General features: G+C 39.4%; 2 protein-coding genes across 2 annotated transcripts; one reads left to right on the forward strand and one right to left on the reverse strand.

The window, feature by feature from the left end:
* On the forward strand, positions 1-2,385 carry LOC146373477 (RIMS-binding protein 2). Its single transcript, XM_084951870.1, has 5 exons — positions 1-329; positions 692-848; positions 1,201-1,322; positions 1,448-1,519; positions 1,613-2,385. Exons 1-5 carry the CDS (start codon positions 108-110, stop codon positions 1,676-1,678), a joined length of 639 nt encoding a protein of 212 aa, XP_084807996.1. The 5' UTR covers positions 1-107; the 3' UTR covers positions 1,679-2,385.
* A 5,094-nt stretch (positions 2,386-7,479) lies between these two features.
* Positions 7,480-18,648, reverse strand: ca4b (carbonic anhydrase 4b). The gene is made up of 10 exons (XM_084951649.1): positions 18,613-18,648; positions 13,154-13,270; positions 11,944-12,028; positions 11,147-11,191; positions 10,873-11,037; positions 10,416-10,561; positions 10,199-10,291; positions 9,656-9,722; positions 9,229-9,392; positions 7,480-8,290 (listed from the first exon to the last, which is right to left on the reverse strand). Exons 1-10 carry the CDS (start codon positions 18,646-18,648, stop codon positions 8,117-8,119), a joined length of 1,092 nt encoding a protein of 363 aa, XP_084807775.1. The 3' UTR covers positions 7,480-8,116.
* Between the last annotated feature and the right edge of the window lie 2,964 nt (positions 18,649-21,612).

Below are 21,612 nucleotides of genomic sequence, written 5' to 3' on the forward strand. Positions count from 1 at the left end.
GTGCTTAGCTTAGTTACCTCACATTAGGTTGAGGCTAAGGAGAGGTCTGCTGTCTACAGTGGCCATCTGTCTGCCAGGTGGACAGTCGAGCACTCACTTTGCTGTAAATGGAGACAAGGCTCGAATTGGATGTTTTGATATACCCAGATGAAGTAAGGATCGCTACTCCGGAGGATCTCAGGGACTGGGAGCTGGAAACTGCGAGCCAGGTGTCCATACCCACCGTCCGGCTCTTTGTTGCACTTTACCCGTACAACCCGGCTGCCATGTCTCCAAACCACGAGACAGCTGCAGAAGAGCTGCCCTTTGTGCCAGGCCAGATCATCAAGGTAAGATTAAGTGTAATTTCATGCACTGTGTACATTGTTACACCGAAGCGCTTCTCTGTGTTTGAGTTGCGTTTCATCTCTTCATCAGTTTAAAATGTTCTTTGAAAGAACCTATAGTGTTTCCTGTTTGTGCTGGAGTCACGACAGTTAAATGTGTAAGAAGACAATAGGTTTTTTTTCTTCATTTCCTGTCACCTTTTTCATCTGATTGATGTGATTTACTGCCCTTTTTCTCTGAATCTGTCTGCTGCTGCATCACATAAATACAGACAAATACATGTATGCAATAAATACACTCTTTTATTCAGAAACCAAGCCTAAAGTTTTAAAAGTAACTGCTGGTGCTGGGGTTTTTTTTTTAGGTTACTGGAGACAAAGACGCAGATGGGTTTTATCATGGTGAGTCTGGCGGGCTTTCTGGGTATGTGCCGAGTAATATGGTGGCTGAGATCCCAGTGGATGATGAGTATCTGAAGCATCTACTCATGCAGCAGGGATTCCTCCCCGTGGACCACACAGGTATTAGCCTGTTTACTGTAACACGCTGGCAAAACAGTGTTGCTGGGGTAACTGAAATATAATTGAAAAACAATTATTGTGGCATAATTTGGAACGAGGCCGAACAAATATCTCTCCGGGTGTTCAGAGATGATCTGTGAGAGGATGTTTGCAATGAGCTCCTCCCCACAGGAAGTTTACAACAGATATTAGGACAAATAACAGTGAATAAAATTATCACGCATGTCGCTTAGAAATGTGAATGCAAAATTTACTGATTGTAAAAATATGACACTGTCACTGCGTGGAGTGTTTGTTTATCCCCTAAGTTAGCATGAAAGCTTCATTGGGATGTTTGCTTTTTGTACTGCAGGCATGTCTCTAACACCAGACCTGAGCGATGTCACCAGTATCCCTGACAGTGGGGCTGTTAGACGAATGGTAGCCTTATTTGACTATGATCCATGGGAAAACTCACCCAACATGGACAGTGAAGTAAGCACCGTGAAGTAACATTACCATATGTTATATATTTAAAATATCAAGATTAATCTACTGTTTAAGTCTAGTGTTAATCTACTGTTTTACACAAACTGGTTTTGACTTTCTCTGTCTTACAGGCCGAACTCGGCTTTCGTTCGGGAGATATCATATATGTTTTAGGTGACATGGATCAAGATGGGTTTTACTATGTAAGCATCATCCTTGCACTTACAATACAGTGACTGGTGTTTAGTTTTCATACTGATGTCTGTACAGAAGCTAAACTTTCATTTCAACTTCAGGGAGATCTTCACGGACAACGAGGTTTGGTTCCATCAAACTTTCTGCAGCTGTTTCCCTGGGATTAGAAGAAAATGTACGCTAAGCTGTTTGCTACAAATGCCAAGTCACAGACGCAGTGAGAAACCAGAAGTTTCTATGTAAAATATGGCTAAAAGGACACTTCATATATCAAAAAATAGTTTATTTTATTTTTATATTCTACTAACTGCATCCGTTTTAGACTGAAAGTAAGCAGCTAATGAACCCCTCTGTTAGTATCAATAAGAATGCTCAAAACTAAAAAGAGTTCAGACCTTTGTTTAAATGTTTCTTTATTGAAATAACAGATACTTACAAACCCTTTGATGCAAAACAAAAAACAAAAAAACAAGAACAACAAAAAAACAGAATATTTACAATAATGCATATTTTGAAAATTACAGGTAAAATACAAAATTTTTTGTCTGGCAATTTTTGCTTTAGGCGCTTTCACAAAACCACAAGAACTGACTTGCTAAATAAATTATCTGATGGGAATGGATAAATTATTTTAGCCTTAATAATACACAATTTACAGATTTCTTTCTCCCCAGTGTTTTGATATAGCATTTCTATTTTTTTGCCTTATGCCCTGTGTATATATTTTCTATCACTGGCTTATTTCATATAAGTTATTTAAAAAGAAAAAAAACATTTTGAATTTTGCAGCAATTTTTTTGTAAAAATAAAGAGACTCTTGTTATAACTGAAAAAAAGTTTTAATCATGTAACAAATGTAAGAGCTGTAGTTAAACTGAAAATAAACTGTCCTAATTCTTACTTTCCTTACCTGATTTTTCTTTTTAACAATGGACCAAAAATTGACATTCAGTTCTTTTCTTGTCTGGTGAATACATTTGTTGTAATAAAAAGAAATACAAAATTTATTGGTTAAAATAACAAAGAAGTTCAGCAGGTTTTTAAATGTTCATATAGTCGGTCTGGTTTCTTCTTTTACTTTCCTCTGCAGCAAACAGTATACTCATCCATAAAGTAGGAAACACTACACTGTGTAGTAAAGTTTAGTAGTGCTTTCTACTTTATGGGTGACAACACTGTACATCAAGTAGCTTCTGGTCGATCCACCGCAAATACTGAAAACTGAAGGTTAATCAAAGGCAAGGCTTCACAAACTGAACCGAACACACGATCAAAATTCACGTTATCATTCTTTATAAAAAGAAAGAAAAACATTCAAAAGACTTGACATTTTGCTCAAAATTAGGCTGAAATGAAGTAGTAATGTCTTAGTATGTTAGTGTGTTTAAAAAACGTTGATCATCAGATTTTCAAGTTGTCATCAGGGTCTTACCAGCGTTTGGAGTCCAAGGAAGAAAGAAAACCCAGAAGTGAGCGTGATCTTTTTATTAACCCTGTCTGAGCCACGTGGTTTACACAGGAAAAGCCCCAACAGTTTCTCACACACACACACAAAAAAATACATGCATGCAAGTGTATGCAGATGTGCACACACACACATGCACACCCACAAAGACACACGTACGCACACACACCACACAGTAGTTGAAATAGTATTTATACATTTCCTTAAGATAAAGCAGGAATTATTAGTTGTATTAACAGCTTTTTGTAGAGATTTTTTAAATTTGATGTGTATGTAATCTTATGAACCTGTAGCTGCTGTTAGTCCAACTACCTCGTACACACCTAAACATGTACTTGTACTATACTTCATATTTCTTTTTTGTGTTCACACTAAGTAAAAATATCAGATCAATCTACTTTCACAACCTAAAAGTACCTCTGAATTTAACGTCGTTTATCTTAGGAGGTCTAATTTAAGTGTTTATTTGCACATCTGCACACACAGACACAACCACAAGTGCGCACACACACATGCACACATGCAAATTCAGAGTGTACACCCAGGTCCTGGCCGACTGCACCGCTGCTGCCAAGCGTGATCTCAACCCTTTTAAGGACATACTTTTACGAGGTGGCAACTGCTTTTAAAACAAAGTCAGTCTCTGAAGCAGATAGATATTGATCTTGATAATAATTTATGTGGATGTGTACCAATGATCTCGTAGCTCTTTGCCAATGCAGCACTGAGGATTGACTGAAATGGCAATGTAATGATAAAAGATCAAAGTGAGTCAAAGTAGACTTATTGATTGAGGAAGCTCACTTTGGAGATGCTGAAGCTCTTAAAGGTTTATGTTAGCAAAGGGAGAGCGGTGCTCCTCAGCACAGTCCTCAAAAGTCAGACATTACTGTCTTGCAAGTCTAAAACATTGTGTATAAATTACAGGAAGCACTTTGTATCTCATTTATAATTCTGAGAACTCATTCACGCCTGCATGTTTGTGACAAGGTGTGGGTGGGGGTTGGTGGTGCAAGGCTCTTCCCCTATCCCAGCAGCAAATGTGCAATATGCTTGCAACAACAGAAACTTTGCAAACAGAATAGAGATGGGCCTGTGTCCTCTGTTGTCACGACAACCCAAACCTCAGAGTCACACCAAGTGAAATAAGAGGAAGTGGGGGATGGGTGGCGTGCACAAACCGAGAAAAGATGTCCTCGTTAGAAGAAAAGGGAGCCAGAAACAAGCAGAAAGAGAGTAATGGAGAAGATCATCAAAATGCAACACCAGACAATAAGTTTCTTTTTATGCAAGTCATCAGATATTAAGCCAGCCAGCATACACATACACACTCACACATACAGATACACACACACATACATATAGGTTGTACATTTGTGAAGGCTGAAAAAAACAGCAGTGAGTCTTTGCAGCAGGCCAGCATGACTGTGCATCTCTCTGATTATCTCAGCACTGTTGCACCAAAGGCTGTCCTTGCATCAGCCATCTATTCCTGTGCAACATGGGATTATATCCTAAGTGAGTCCTTAAAGTAATTAGGGTGATATAGATAGCGTCAAGGGGCCAAAAACGAGCACAGCATCTAATGACACCGGTAGGTATTATCCTCCCAGCAGGGCTTTAATTGAATTATGTTTTACCTTTGACCATTGAGCTCATGAGAGAATAAATAGAATTTAGGCAGCTGTAAATAAAATATAAACAACTCAGAAGGCATTAGAATGAGCAACAGGGCGGCAGATATAATCTGAATCTGTCAAGAAAAGTTCACCTTTCCTGTTTCTCTCTCATTTTAGGCGTCTAGATTTCTTATTATCATGTTGGTTTGGTTCCATCCCCAAGGATGGAAGAAATTAACTGTCCGAGAATCCTCTTGCACTTTCTTAAACTCAGTATGTGCCTTGTGTTGCTGCTGCTAGTCATGCGCCTGATCAGTGCTGCCATACAGTCAAGAGATTTTGATGAGAAAAAAATTTCAGTCACTTTCATGTACTTGCTCTGTATTTAGTTATTCAGTATCTCAAAAGAAAAAAAGAAACAAGGATTTAGGACTACACAGATCAATGAAATAACATCTTTTTCAATTCAGTTGTATATATCTAGCACCAAATCACAGCAACAGTTGCCTCAAGGCGCTTTGTACTGTAGGGGAAAAGGCCCTACAATAATACAAAGAAAACAGAGAAAATCCTAAAAGTTAAATGCCCCCCTATGAGCAAGGCAAGAGGTGTATGAACACATAGTGAGTGAAAAAGGTGAATGAAGAAGGAACACTCATCATGGAAATCCCCCTGCAGCCTAGACCTATTGCACTGTAACTAAGGGAGAATTCAGGGTCACCTGATCCAGCCCTGAGACAGGATGTTTCTAATTTTAGAGATATTGCGCAAATAGAAGAAAACACACACATATATACTAAAACGTAGTTTAATATGTGCATTGAAGGACATATCCTGGTCAAAAATGACAGGATATGTGTTACTGGCTTAACAGTGTTATTGGAGGCCAAGGAATACCATCCAGTGTAAAAATCTGGTTAGATACCATATTTCAGTTTTAGCTGAATTTAGAAGCAAAACATTAGAGGTAATCCAGGTCTTTATGTCCTAAAGACATTCCTGCAGTTTAAGTTGGTGTGTGTGTGATCTGGCTTCATGGATGGATAAAGTTGGGTTTCATCTGCATAGCAGTGAAATGTATGCTATACCTTCTAATGATAATGGCTAAGAAAAGCATGTATAATGAATACAGAATTGGACCTAGCACAGAACTCTGCAGAAATCCATAATTAACTTAAGTGTGTGAAGAGGACACTCCATTTACACCTATTAGATCTATTAGATAGATCTGATTCAAACCACTGCAGTACAAGTACCTTGTACCTAAAATACCTAAAGCTGATGGTTTGGGAAAAGTAATTACTGAAGTTAACCCAGAAAGGTTAATTTGGGGTAAAAAGAGTAGAAATAGTAAAATTATTAATATGATAATCTGCCTCTGTGGAAGTAACCCTCAGGTAGCTAGTCTGCACTGTGTTAGCACAAGGTATTGGACAAGATGTCAGTGGATGAATTATACCCTTAATCTTAGTTACAGCACTTTCAGAAAGACTTAGATACCATATTTCAGAAATGATCAGACAAAAGAGGGTTTTCAGAAAAAGAATTTAAATGTTTAGTTTCTAACAAGATCCAGAGTGTGATTAAAAAGGCAATTGAGTCTAATAACAGACTAAATGCTATCTTGAGGCTAATATTTTTAGTATCTACAATAATTGCTTTATCTGAGCTGAGCACTAAATCAGATAAAAAGTCTGAGAAATCAGACAGAAACCAGCCGGGTGAACAACAGATAATAACAAATAAGACGGGCTTATGAGTTTTCCAACTAGGAACAAGGGTAAGCATCTGACTTAAACCCCGTCTGGGTCTTTGGTTGATTAACAATCTGGAGTGGGAGACTGTAACTCTAGTTACTGGTCCCAATTCTGGATAGTCACATTTTAAAAACTTTCCCATGTGTGGGACTAATAAATGTTTATCTTAGCTCTTATGTTATTCTGGGCAGTTTGATGAATTTTGCCAGATTTCTACAAATGAGAGGTGCTGGGATGGATGCCATCTATCCTAACAAGTTTCTCAATTATCTATAAAGCCCACATCACTCAGACAGCGAGCAATTTAAGGGAAACATGTGGCTAAATATGTCACTCCTGGTCTGATTGGAGAGGGGACCAGAGAAAACTAGACAAGCCAGCAGTGTTATGGTTACAATATTGTTACAATATTAATTTTAGTGACCTCCGATTGACTTAACCAGGTGTTATTACATGTTATTATCTTATCTGTCTAATGTGTGTAGGGAATGTCAAAAGTTCCAGAAAAGATTGCTCATCAAACAACTTGTAATAGTTGTGCTGTGGAAGAAAAGTGTACTAAAATGTCTGATAAACTGACCATAAATCTTGTGTGTATTTATTATCTTTTATCAAGCAGTTTGATTGGCCTCCTATGCTAGGAGGCTGTTTTACCAGATGAGATCGTGAGATCAATAATTACTGGAAAAGGACATTTGAAAAGAAAAATTGATGATGATTTATACAAATTCTAATAAATTTTTGAGTTTTGGTAAAATATTGATGCTTTTCACCTCTTCAAAAGCTAATCATTCATGTGGATGTGTGGCACGTAACCACATTGTTCAGCTCTCTTGGCTCAGTCTTTATCTAACAAAGACCATAAATAAGCAAACAGACTGTTTAATCTTACTTTTTGAATTTGGCGACTGCTGCTGTTCGTTGCTCTTGTGAAGCAGCACGTTGAAATGTATTTCTGTTCTGACACAAGGGCCGCTCTCATTCAAAAGGGTTTATTTGTCGTGTGTGGTTAAATTGGTTTATTAAGAAGTTGTCGTTTGGTGAGCAGTCCTTTGTATATTGGAAAGCATGACTGATTTGGATTAAAAGTGTATGATCCAGGAAAAAACATACAGGAATATGCCATGAAATCTTTAATCGTGACTTTATTTGATCATTAATGACATTACAAATGACAAAGAATTGATAGGTAAAACATACCTTAATAGTACACATTATAGTGTTAACACGTCTGTATTTTAAATAAATATGACACTTTAAAGTCAGAGTTTAGATGTTTCCAGAACAGTAGGAAAGCATGTAATAGAATGCATCATGATATTTATCAGAAATATTATATCAGCACAAGTGAATATATGTGAATCAGAATCAGAATTCTTTATTGCTATTCTGCTGAAAGCACAATGAAGTCATATGTTGTCCCATTCAGTGCAAAGAAAGCAATCTAACTATCCTTAAACATTTAGTCTATGTCCCCCAAAAATGTGTGTAAATTGTAGTGAGATCATCATTGTGAAACATTTTCAACCAAAAGTAACTAATTTACTTATTTGTCAATAACATATTTTGTTGTAGATAAAATCTTACATATCTTACATATTCTGATTCAAATAAGCATGTAGTGTTTGATACATGTTGTTTTGAAGCATCTATTGAATTTACACCCTTTACTTTTAAATATACACTACATTATTTTTTTCTTCTTCTATTTGAAAATCAACAGATGTCACAAACAAGGGTATTTGTGCATAAAAATTGATTAAATTAAATAAAGCTTGCACTGGATAGCAGCACTGACTTGGTGAACAACACACAGCTGACCAAAGCAAGTTGGCCACTGGAGTAATACACCTCTCTTCCATTCAAAGGCTGTACTGGTCTGTAGTTGTTGACCATTTTCTGTCCATCATAAAACAGAAGTTGGTTGAAAGCAGTGAGCTGTAACAAAAAAAAAAAAAATTAAACAGGCAGTTAAACATGTACTTTTATTAAAAATAGTATGCAAGGGGCATACTATGATAGAACGCTTTGCTAATAAATACAGCTATTATCAATGATAACTAGGCAACAGGGTGTGTCTCACTAAAGTTAACTTGCTGCTTTACTATACTTGTTCTACTATAACTGCAGTTTTTTCATATAACTGTTTGAGATCAGTACAGAAATAAACAAAGAAGTGCACTTGTTTTACATTAAATGGGTTGTTGAATGTGTAATATTTCAATAATGTTTCAGTAACATAAATTAAAATTAACACATTTTTCATACAGACAGCATAATTTCAAGGTTTATCCATTTTGAAATACATTTTTGGGTAATTTGGGAGCAGTGGAAACAACTGTAATTTGTTAGCAAACAACTCAAAGAGCCACATTAGCATAGGCTTGTGTTACGTATTACATATAAGCCCTGTATTCTTTTTCTCTAATCTCATTTCATGTCCCTATGCTTTCTTGGGTAAAGTATATGCCTCATTAGCACTTAAATACACTGCATTTTTTTTTTTTACCCATAAGGTATGTGTGAAATTATTCTTGTTATTTTTAACATTAAGTTTCCATTGTAACAAATTTACAATGACCAACTACTACCATCTAGTGGCTATAGTTATTGTAGCAAATACCTTGGGTTGCCATAACGTTTAATATTGGTCTAATATTTGTCTTTGATTCTGGTTATACCTTTATTAGTGTCAAATGTAGCCAGTTTAAATAAATTTATTCAGAAACTATTTACAATTATCATTTGGGGGTTATAAAAAGTTTCCAAGAAAAAGTTATTAAAAGTTGCCTTAGTGTTACACTAAATTAAATTTCAAGGATAAATTCATTACAATCCTCTTCTTTATAGATTCAGTACGATGTAGGGAATGGTACCTGATTCCTGCTGAGAGGAATAGTGCTTTCAAACAGGGTCCAGACCACAGCTTCAGCACAGTCAGGTGTGGTGAGGGAGCCCTTGTAGCGAAAGTACTTGGTCCTGTTAATTTCAGAAGGAATGAACATGTCCAGGGAGACACCCACCAGCGTTACATTCGTTTCTGGTTTGATGAAATGTTAACAAGAACATAAAGTCAGAAAGCCAGAAAAGACTTCAATCATCACTAATCCTCAAAAAATCTTCAAAAAAGTTTTATTGTGTTGTTGTGGATGTTATATAACATTGTGTTGTTGTGGATGTTATATAACATTGTGTTATCTAATAATAGATGCCCTTTAGCCTAGTGTAATCAGCTACATATTTAGGACTCTATATGGAGGGTGAAAAGAAGATTATTATCATTTTTCAGAAGATATAACTTACTAGGTTGAGATATGTATTTCAGTGCACTGATAAGATGATCATACTTCTCATTTGCAGACTCAGACTCCTAAAACGAACGAATAAAATGTTAACCGTCATACCAAAAGCAATTTATAATTAAGAAAACAAAGCTAGTACAACATACAGGAGCTAATTTGGTTTAAAGACACACTAAAGCTCAAATTATACAGGACATGTGATCATTCAGCAGCTGGAGGGTTGTTCAGTCTGATGGCAAAGGCAGTCCTCTGGAATGTTTTCTGATTGGTCCACATTTATGTAATAAATAATCAAATACAGCAGATTATTTGCATTTGGGAGCAGTATAATTAGAAAAGCTTTAACTCTTGCTGTTATTCTTTTTGTTGTTTTTAATCTGCCATTTTTTTAATGGTTAGTCTATTTTTCCTTATTATAGGAACATTATACCTGTATGCTGTTTTAAAATGTGCCTTTTGCAAATGTTTTTTTTGTGGCTACTAACTAAACTACTGGTTTGGACTGGATGCTGGACATTTTTTTGAAATGATGTTTACCAAGTACCTGGAAGAAAAATCCCAAAACAGCCACACCCGTACTGTCTTTTGAAGCCTCAGCTAACGAGTCATATTCTTCTTTTATATGGACGATATGCATCTACAGATAAAATAAAGCACTGCATTAGAATAATTAGGATCTATTTGAATCCAATACATAAAATTACTTAAATACATATAGTGTCAATCACAAAATATTTCTACTGATTTATGACATACTGTACCTCCATTGGAAACTTTTCTCCATCAATTGTGTGCTCAGAACCAAGTCCTCCATCTTTGCCCCAGTGCAGGTGAAACTGAATTGCCTTGTATTCATCAACCAGATTTCCTCCTTTGATTTGTACACTGGAAGGCAAATTTAGCTGAACTGAAATTCAGAATTAAAAAATAAAAATAAAAACCATTAGACAATCTTCCATGGATGCTCCCATTATTTCAGTTACAAATGACCACACATGACACACATGACACATGCTTTTGCACATGACATATTTTAAAAGGTATTTTTGTTACATGAGACGCTTGGTTGCTATTATTGTCCATTTTACCACCTCCTCCTCCCTATACTTTTATCCATGTTATCTACAGATGGGGTAATTGCATTTTTACAGCCAGAATTGAAATCATGGTGTCAAACTGTCTTCCTCAAATAAACTTGCAATTATAATTAAGACATACCACTGTGGCCATTGTTTATGAGGTTCCCATAAAAAGTCTCTTTATAACCGGTGAAGTGAAAAGGAGTCAGGCGTTCATCTGGTAGCACTTTCCTTGTGACAATATTAACTGGAGACTGAGATCTGCCATTGCAGGTTTGTGAAACCAGTCCCCACAGCTCTGGACCTGTGAGGAGAAGAATAGAAACAGCTCCACTAACATGCCTCCTTTGTTTAACCATTCATTTGGCTTGTTTTATTATTATTTTTTTTTTAATATATTTTTTAAAGTTTACCTGTGCAGGTGTGGTTGCATTGAAGTTGGGAATAGTAGCAAAAATCTAAAAGATCATGTTTGGAATATTTAAAAAGAGAAAAGAATTATTCATCTGTAGGTTATGAGGTATTAATCTTTGAGCATTTGCAATCACAATGGCATGTGACTTTATCTAATCTATCTAAACTTTTAATACAATTTTAGATATCTGGTTGAATTAAATTGACCCTATTGGTCACAAGCACATTTATATTAATGATTAATTATTTCAATAAATACACTTTTGATTTTATATATTTCAGTTGTATTGTAGTCAACATTGTTTACTGAAGGCAAATAAAATCTATCATTTTTTGCGTGCAGTATCCAATGTCATGCAACTTATACACAAATTTAAAAAACAAAGAAATATAAAACTCACACCTGCCCCTGAGACGAGACTCACAAAAAATGTGAAGAGAAATAAAACAGATCTGAGCAGCATTGTGAATCCACTTATAGTGTAGATTCTTCCAGCACTGACTGTTTTCAAAGATGATGCCAGAATCAAAGTTCAACCAGACTATCATACAACTGGGAGCCCCACCTATCAACCCCGTTTTATAATGCACGCTTTAGATTTATGACACCTAATTTGTAAGCAGGGCCGTGCAGAGACAATTAAAGGGGCGGGTGCTCAAAGTTAAAAGGGGGGACATTGAACCAGGCTGAATAACAACAACACACATTCATCAAGAATCTAATATGGCATCGCATCATACTATATCACTGTTGTGAGGTGGCGACAAGGCAAAGCAAACGTAGCCTATGTTTTACCTGATGGGTACAATGTTGCTGTTGAGGGGTTGCTGCTGCTCCTGCTGCTGATAGTGCTGGAGGGCAGGGCTGTGTTGATCTGAGACTGTAGACATTAAAAAGTCCATAGGAGAGATGGTAGCTGATTAAACAACTGTCATGAGATAATAACAAAATGCAAAGATTGGTGACAGCGCTTGGAACCATAAGGCAACAAAAAACTGTGAGAAATAATGTAGGCTCTGCCTGTGAATCACTCTTAGCTTCTCTTCTTCCTTCCATCCCATCATCTCATATATCACTCTCCACTTGCTGTCTATCTGAGAACAAGGCACAACTTGCTATTGCAATAAACTATAATCTAATTATCCACACCTAACAACTCTTGCACTTAATCTATAATAAAATGATGACAGAAAAATGTTATAGCACTGCCTTTAGTAGCCTCACACAGCTCCTACTGTTTCCTCCTCATGTCCTTACCAGGCATGTCTGGACAATGTTATATCATGAGTAATAATTTAAAAAAATCCATATACATAAAACAAACACATGCACGCACACACAGTGACATTTTAGACCTTCTTCAGAATACTGTATATACTATGGGCATCACGGTGCTGATCCAGAATCCTTACATTATTATTTGTTACTAGAGCTACAATAATAAAGCAATGAGGAGGGGGAAGTAATAAATATGAAATAATGTCATTATGATGATTCCATTTGTTTCACTATCCACTCTGTGCAGGGGGAAAGCTTATTACATTTTTAAACTGTAGAGATACAATGATTTTACTGCTGTAAAATCCAAATTTTGTCTTATTTAAAATATAAATCTAATATAATCTGCTTCTTAAAGTGTGTTTTTTAAAATATTATAATAATGCATAATTATGTGGACATGCATATTAGACCGTTTTTTAGCGAAAAATAATCCCCCCAGAAAGGCAGGAAAAGCTCTGTAACTTACTTTAAAACTAAATATGTTCACTAAAACGGTGACAGAGCTACAGACCCATGACAGTCTTACCCAGTGAGCTAGCAGCTATGACCAGCACTACTTGTGCAGTTAATAAAAGGACAGGTGTGTTCGTCGCGCTGTTGCAAACACAGCATGCTCATTTGTTTCAGTTCGTCAAATTGCCACAAGACAACTTACCAACGTGTACGTAATAAGCCAATACTCCTGGGTGCTATAGACTACAGTGTACGCTGTACACCTACTTACTGGTTTTGTCGCATCAGTCTGTGTGTCTGAGTTAATTTGTGTTTCTCCTACAGCTCCGGACTGCAAAAAATGCGCGTGCTCTTTGTGAGCTCGTTCCCGGCTCGTAACAAGCGCGTTCTGCCGTCAAGAGCGATTATTGGTTAAATGTGATCATGTGACTGATGCAAGCCAGATCCTTTTATTTAGCAAAACTGTGATTAATAGTATATATTATTGTTGAGGGGCACAGACAGGACTCCGCACGCCCACACACATAAAAAAATTAAATAAATTAAAAAAAAAATTAAAAGTTGCCTCAACAAAAGGGCACTTTGGGCACCCATCAGGAAAGGGGCGGGTGCTCAAGCCCCTCCAGCCCCCCCCCCCCCCCTCTGCACGTGCCTGTTTGTGAGGACAGTGACACACAGCAAGAGATATCTCAGCGTTCATATTCTTGAGATAATGAATGGTCCCTAACGCTGAAGGTGTCTTCCTCCAGAAATGAGCCCACAGGTGATTTGTCCAAACTGCAAGCTACAGTTACATTTTTGAAGTTAAGGGACCTCTAGTGGTGATGTGAAAAAATGCAAGTGACATGTTTGCGGGTGTCGTTACCTTTAAGAAAAACTGCAAAGTAGATTTATTAACCACGAGAAGTGTCATTTTTTGGGATTAGATTTGTGATACTATTTATGAGTTAGGATTGTTTTTATCACTCTTTTCTACTATGTCAGGGTCACATGAGACAGTGAGAGACTGGATGAGCAGTTCATTGTTCATTCAGCAGTTTGCACACAAAATTTAGTTCATTTGAGTTCATTCCAGGTTTTGCAATAATTAGCCAATTAAAAAACTCTATTTCATGTACCATGTTGAATCACTCTTTAGAGCTCTGCTGTGCTGAGAACGGACAAATCCACCAACAAATCAATGATGGGCCAGAGCAGAAGAATTCATTGGGTTCCTGCTCACCAAGAACAGCAATAGTGGGCTAAAGTGGGCAAACCAGAAAGAAAGTAAAAAGATAAGTCTGCAGATGGTAGGTTCATAATTTGGCAGCAGGAGTCCATGTACCAAATCTACCTTGTATACAAATTGCTGATGATGATGGTTTAATGTTTTTTTGAGTTCCTCAATATCACCCAATCATAGTTTGGATTCCATGCTTTATATTATAGGAATGAATTTGTAGCTGATCTGCAGAAATTATGTGATTTCTATGGTGCTAATGTTTTAGTGACTGTAATGTGCTCTGTCTCAGAGTATAAATATAACAAATTACAAATGTTGGGGGAAAAAACAAACAAAAAAAAAACCAAACAAACACAATTTATATGGTGTTATGTCCCCACGATGAAGGTCTAGGGGTGTGTGTGGGGACTGGTAACAAATGGGTCCAGAATGGAATGAAAGGAAAACAGACAGAGGTGTTTAGTAAATAAAATAGTTTTTAATCTTAACATAAAGAGCCAGCAACGCCGTTTTTCCAGTAACACTAGAAAAAGAAAAAGGTTGCAACAACAAAGAACACAACAAGTCCACACCACGAGGAGGTACTTCCAGGGGCCCACAAGCCCTCCCTGTCACTAGCAGCAGCAAGTTCCACTGCTGCTGCTGTTGAGGGCCACAAGCCCACACTACTCACATGAAGCAGCTACTCTCCCCACTGCTCCTACAACTCCACGCCACAGGCAGGACAATCACACAATAGGACCGCTTTTGACACCTAAAACACAAACAGGAAACAGAGAAATCTGCCTCCCCTCATCCAGTTCATGCCCAGCTTATATGACCTCAGAGAGGTGATTGCTGACTGGGCCCAGGTGGTAAACAAGGCCAACAAACAGCAGCTGTGTCCTGGGGAGAGAGAAGAGTGAGAGAGAGACAGAGGGGTGGAGCAAGAGAGGAGGAGGCGGGAGAAAACACCACACCCACACAAGATTAGTTTCAGGAGGCCCTGCTAGGACCATAACATATGGCTTTCACTGGCTGAGCAATTAAAGTTTGAGAATGAAAATCTCTGTTGGCCAAATATGATCACAAACAGAGAAGAGTGGAAAGGCATAAGACAGAAATGGTCACTCGTGTTTTTTAAGTGATATAAAAGAGTAGAAGGAAAAGGAGGTAAAGGAGGAAAAAACAACCCTTTTTCACCACTTGAGGCAAAAACACACTGTTGAACACAGCCAGGCTATAAAGGAGGTGATACTAGCAACTGGTGTAACACAAAAGGAAATGAGTGTTTCTGGACCACTTGCTAGTTTCACTCCATATGACCGAAAGAGGAAATGGTGGATAAAAATTTCTAATGTGTACATGGTGGTAAAGGAGGGTCTTAAAAAAGCTCAAAAATATAAAAGCAGCTGAAGCCATGAAGTTGGCCAAGCTGGCTGGGTATGAAAGTGGAGGGCTGGGCAAGGGACATATGAAAAATTCAGGTTTGCTCAGAAGTGGAAAAAATAGTTTCTGCAAAGAGTATGTTAACATTACCTGACTCTATGAAAAAATAAATTTTGATGTTAAACTTGCTGTTGGCTAATATCATATAGGCAGGTTATTATTTTAAATATACTGGTTTAACCACTCAGTAACAACAAAATATCTATTATAAAACAGACCTGTACTACATGTAAAAGCTAATATTTAATAGTTTTTCTGACTTTAGTCCCATACAGAAATTTGATAGCTGGACATTAACTTTTTTTTACGACTCTTATCAAAGTTACACTAAGTGTATTTAATTTGTAAAACTTGTTTTTTGAACTCCAGAGTTTTCATTTGAAAGTAATTTATTAGAAAAGCAGATCATTGTGGTTGGTATGCTTCACACTGATTTTAATGAAGGCCAGTATACTGTTGTAAAAACAGGGATCATGCCTAAATTAAAAGTCATGTAAAATTGGAATGCAATGATTTGGATTTCAGTAGATTTTTTTTCTTAATTTTTTTCTTTCTTTATTTCTTTCTTTATTTTTTTTTGTTAAGGCAAGTAAAAACGTTGTGACACTAATGGAGGCGTGATGAGATAAAAGCATTGAAATTACCCTGACTGTCTTTAAATATTCAAACAGATCCCATTTGTAGGATAGAAACAGGTTTAACCAGCAGAGGGCAGAATATGCATATCTAGGAGCTGGGGTCTATTGACAAGAATTTTTAGAGATGAGCCAGAGAACCATATTTGACATCCAGTGCTGAACTCCCCAAAGAGACTCATTAAGACAACTGTGTATATTCAGTGTCAGATGAAATACCAAATAGGTAGGTAGCTATATCTGAGTGCCATCAACAAAAATAATGAATATATACACTGTGTCTCTGAATTATATACTCAATAGGGAGCAAGCATAAAGAAAAATAAACTGATGATTGAGTTAGAAGTTCTTTAGAGACACAGAACCTCCTATTTGAAAAATAAGAGTTTCACTCAAATTTGTCAAATACTGCATCAAAGCTGTAGCAGAAATTCCTGCACACAGCTGAAATTGCTTGGTTGTATCTCATGTGGATTCTGATCACAACCTCTCTAATGAAAAGGCACAGAGGCTGCTCTGCTCCATGAGGACACTGAGGAAAGCCATCCTGTCCGAAAAGCTGCTGGTGTCCTTCTACTGTAGCTCAGTGGAAATACTCGGCTATGGCATTCTGCTTTGGTATGCCAGCTGCACTGAGGCTGCACAAGGAGACTCTGGAGAGAGTCATAATATCATCACAGAGGACTGCCAACATTCAGATGATGTTTGGGCCACAAACATCATCAAGTACTCTTCTCATCCTAACCACCACCTTTTCACACTGGTTCCCTCTGGAAGGCAAGTCTTTATAGAGCTCACAAAAAGTTTTTACTTTATGTGTCTGAATTGCATTTGAGACTAATGCAGCCCTGACTGGAACCTCTCAAAGATAATATTACTGTCTAGTGCATGGAGCAATTGTGGTATTTTTTTAATGAAATTTCTGCTATAAAAGGTTATTTAGAAATTGGTCTAAATGGTCTAAAGGTATTTTCAAGTGTGACTTGACCAACGAGGAGGAGTTTCTGGGATTTCTTCCCAGCAGAACATTGCGTTGAAAACAGATGATCACTTTAGTTTAGTGATCCTTAGTTGTTGTTATTTCAGAAGGTTTGCAAATGAATGTGTTAAAACAGCCAAAACATGAACAACAACCTAGCTCATTAAAATAAATAAGACATCACAAACACAATAGATGAGAAAGATAAACTGTTACACAAAAGTGGCTAAATATGGTTTCCTCTTCATTCTTCCCATGGACACATGAAGCTACAAGTACATGTGCCAGTGTAGAGGGTGTTGATTATAGACAGTGTTTTCTTTTTTTCTACTCTTGCAGGTGAGCATTCTTACATTGAGTATCTGTGAACGTGAAGCGTATCAGTCAATGAAAGGGAGAAATGTGGACGATGGGCACATCATAAACATAAACAGGTGCAGTTTTAATTACCGATGGACAGTAACAGACATGGTTGTGAAGCCTGTAGATATAATCATCAGGTAAATATCTTTTTATAGAATCTTCATCACGATTTAGATAGCGATTATGAAGATAACTTTTGCAAACACTGTACAAAGACATTTCAAAGACTGAGGCCATGCCTCTTAACTGGAAGGTTGAATCGGGTTAAGCAGGGATTATACTTTCTTGCATCCGGGAGTCCACTAAGGTCCGCTGCGGTCACAGTCACATGAATTTCGTCAGACAGCGTGAGGGTCCTTGTAGATGTCCATGTGGCTGCCTGTTTTTTGTGGCGTTACAGGCTGTGGAGAATTGACATTACAGTGCACCAAATATTCATGTTCCATACTTCATGTTTAAGACTTAAATAATTGATGATAAATTATATACACATTTTTGAGACTTTAGACCTGATACAGATTTTCTTGAATCATTCAGCCAGATACTATATGACTGCAATATTAAATAATCAATTTCAGTCAATTAGGCTTTCGTATTAAGTTCTGAGATCTGATCAGAATATGCTGATAAATGCTGATCTTCTTCTGTGGCAGCTTAAGTGGTCATAAAGTTTTTTTCTACTGCTGATATGATTTTCTACAATGCCACCAAGTACGCTGTAACTGCTCTGACTGATGGCCTGGGGCAGGAGCTGCATTCAGAAAACAGCCATATCCGAGCCACAGTACGCTTTGAAAGACACTCTAACCAGCATTTAACCCCAATATCAGCTGTTGTGTGACACATATACAGCACTTTATGAATTTCCTTCATTACTATCTCTTTTGTGAAGAGCATTTCTCCTGGCTTTGTAGAGACAGAATTTGAACACAGCTCTACAGGGAATATCCTGATAAAGGAGCATAAGGTAAAAGTATTATTCCTACATGTAAGGTACTGTTAAGATGATTATTCACATACAAAATATTTGTATTTTATACAAATACTTTTTACTTCTCAGACAGCCTATGAAAGCAATAGATATTGCTAGTGCTGTCATATACGTGCTCAGTGCCCCCCTTCATGTTCAGGTTGGTCATTTTCTCTTACTGTTAACCTTTTTTATTGTGACAAATTTTTATGTCTATTATGTTTACTCATAATGAATTCATCAAATTTTTCTTTCAGGTTGGAGACATTCTGTTTGAAGGTGTGTCGCAGGTGAAGCAGAGTTTGTTACCCTGGCAACTACAGTGCAGGAACTCATAATAGCTTTACATTAAAGTGGTGTGATTGATTTGCCTCACTACTCAACTCTGCCAAATTGTAGTCAATTCACAGCAGACTGAAAAGAAAGAAACTCATCCAGCTGTTAACTCTTCTTCTCAAAGCCTCACCTGCTATCTGCTCAGAAGTGCTATTGACCAACCAGGATTACCCAGGAAAACACTTTAATTAATGACAACTTCCTACTTATTATATTAAATCTTACTTGTTGGATAGTTTTAAACCAGTAAAAGGTTTGTTTTGTTGTTGTTGTTGTTTTTTTACGGTTAAATCGATGTTAACTGGTTAAAACCTTAGATAAGGATGTTGGTTAGACACACACAGTGTGCATTTTCACATCACTGAGAAGAGGCTACTGGTATGTTAAAGAAACCTTTCAGTCAAACCTAAAAAGTACTGTTGTGGAGGTAAACACAGACGACACAAGAGCTCTCGATTAACACTGCTCGTTTATTGCTCATCACCACACAACTGAACACTTTCCCTCCAAAACACAGCAACAACACTTCCTGAGAACTGGGTGTGAGTGGAGCCCTCCAGTGGTCCACCACACATGCCCCCCCCAACACCCAGTAGGGTCATCCCCTAGTCCAGAACCCTTGCTTTAATTAAACGCCCAGAACGGCTGAACCGGGGAGGTGGAGAGCTGGCGGAGGGGAAACGAGCCTGAGGGCCAGGCTGGCATGGGCGTTCAGGAAAAACTGAAGATAGCTCGGGCCCCGCCAGGTGGGGGGCGCTCCCAGAGGAAGAAGCAGGGTTGTCCAGTCCAGTGGAAGGCGGGCGGCCATGGCAGGGGGCCTGAGCCGGCACCACCTGGCCATCCAGAAGCACATGTGCTGGTTTAAGTCTGTCAATAGAAACAGCCTCCTGCCGACCCCCAAAATCCAAAAGGAAATGCTTCCAGCCCGGTTGAATAACCCTAAAGGGGCCGTCATACAGTGGACGCAGCAGAGGCCTATGAGCGTCATGCCTGACAAAAACAAACTGCGAAGAGTCCAACGACCTTGGAACAAAGGTGTCGGGCACACAATGGTGCACTGGGCCAGGAAGAGAAAACGAGTCTCTTGGGGGACGGAAAGACAGCACAGGGGGAGCGAAGCACGGGGGTGGGCTCTCAGGCAAGAATTCCCCGGGGACCCGGAGGGGCTGACCAAGGACAAGTTCAGCCGGGGAAACCCCAAGGTCTTCTTTAACCGCGCAGCGCAACCCCAGTAAAACCCATGGAAGGCGGTCAACCCAGTTGACATCTGTGAGAGAAGCACGGAACGCGGCCTTAAGCGACCGGTGGAAACGTTCGCACATCCCGTTGGCCTGTGGGTGGTACGCAGTGGTTCGGTGGACCTTGACCCCCAGGCCGTCAGCCATGGCAGACCAAAGCTTGGAAACGAACTGGGGGCCCCTGTCTGAGGTGATGTCGGCGGGGGGACCGAAACGCAAAACCCACGTTGACAAAAATGCCCTGGCCACTGCTGCTGCTGTAGTGGACGCCAGAGGCACTGCCTCAGGCCAGCGGGTTGTGCGGTCCACTACAGTCAAAAGGTGCGTGAAACCTTGTGACTGCGGCAGAGGACCAACCAGATCCACATGCACATGATCAAAACGCCTCCCTGGAACGCGGAAGGATTCGAGGGGCGCCTGTGTGTGCCTATGGATCTTAGCACGTTGGCATGGGATGCACGCGGCTGCCCAGTCTTTCACCGATTTATGAAGGCCCGGCCAAACGAACCTAGAGCTGACCAGCTTGACCGAGGCCCGGACGCCTGGATGAGAGAGGGCGTGTACGGAGTCGAAAACGCGACGACGCCACGAAAGGGGAACTACAGGGCGTGGACGGCTGGTGGAAACATCGCAAAGCAGGCTAGGCCCGCCGTTCCACACGGGTCTGTCCTCCAGTACAAGGCCCGTTTGCGCAGACCGAAGGGCAAGGACATCCGGGTCGGCCTGTTGGTCAGCGGCCATAGCCTCAAAGTCTATGCCAACATAAACGGGAGAAACCAGCACGCGGGATAGACAATCAGCCACGCAGTTGGACTTACCAGCCACGTGCTGAATGTCAGTTGTGAACTCGGAAATGGCTGCCAACTGGCGCTGCTGGCGCCCGCTCCACGGATCAGAGACCTTGGACATCGCGAATGTCAAAGGTTTATGATCGACGTACGCGGTGAAGCTCCGACCCTCAAGGAAAAAACGAAAATGCCGTGTCGCGAGGTGTAGGGCCAGCAACTCCCTATCAAAAACGCTATATTTGCGCTCACTGTCCCTAAGCGTGCGACTAAAAAAAAGCGAGCGGTTGCCAGACACCGGAGATCCGCTGTTCTAACACTGCGCCCATTGCCACGTCCGACGCGTCGGAGGTCAACGCAATCTCCGCCGACGGAAACGGGTGGGCCAGCAGGGCGGCGTTTGCCAGCGCGGTCTTGGCCCCAGAAAATGCCTGGATGCGTTCAGGGAGCCAATCAATCGGGTCCTTAGCTGTTTTACCCTTCAAGGCAGCATAGAGAGGCTGCAGCAGGTGCGCAGCTCTGGGGAGAAAGCGGTTGTAGAAATTGACCATCCCCAAGAACTCCTGCAGCGCTTTAACGGACGCAGGACGCGGAAAAGCCGAAACGGCCCGGACCTTGTCTGGCAACGGAACCACACCGTCAGCGGAAATGCGGTGGCCCAAGAAATCCAGAACCGGCAAGCCGAACTGGCACTTGGAGGGGTTGACGATCAGGCCGTGTGCCGCCAAGCGCTGGAAAACCTGATGCAGATGGGACGCGTGCTGACTCTCAGAG

The sequence above is a fragment of the Perissodus microlepis genome, chromosome 14 (genome assembly GCF_051167445.1).
Source record: "Perissodus microlepis isolate ML-2025 ecotype Zambia chromosome 14, ASM5116744v1, whole genome shotgun sequence".
Lineage (NCBI taxonomy): Eukaryota > Metazoa > Chordata > Actinopteri > Cichliformes > Cichlidae > Perissodus > Perissodus microlepis.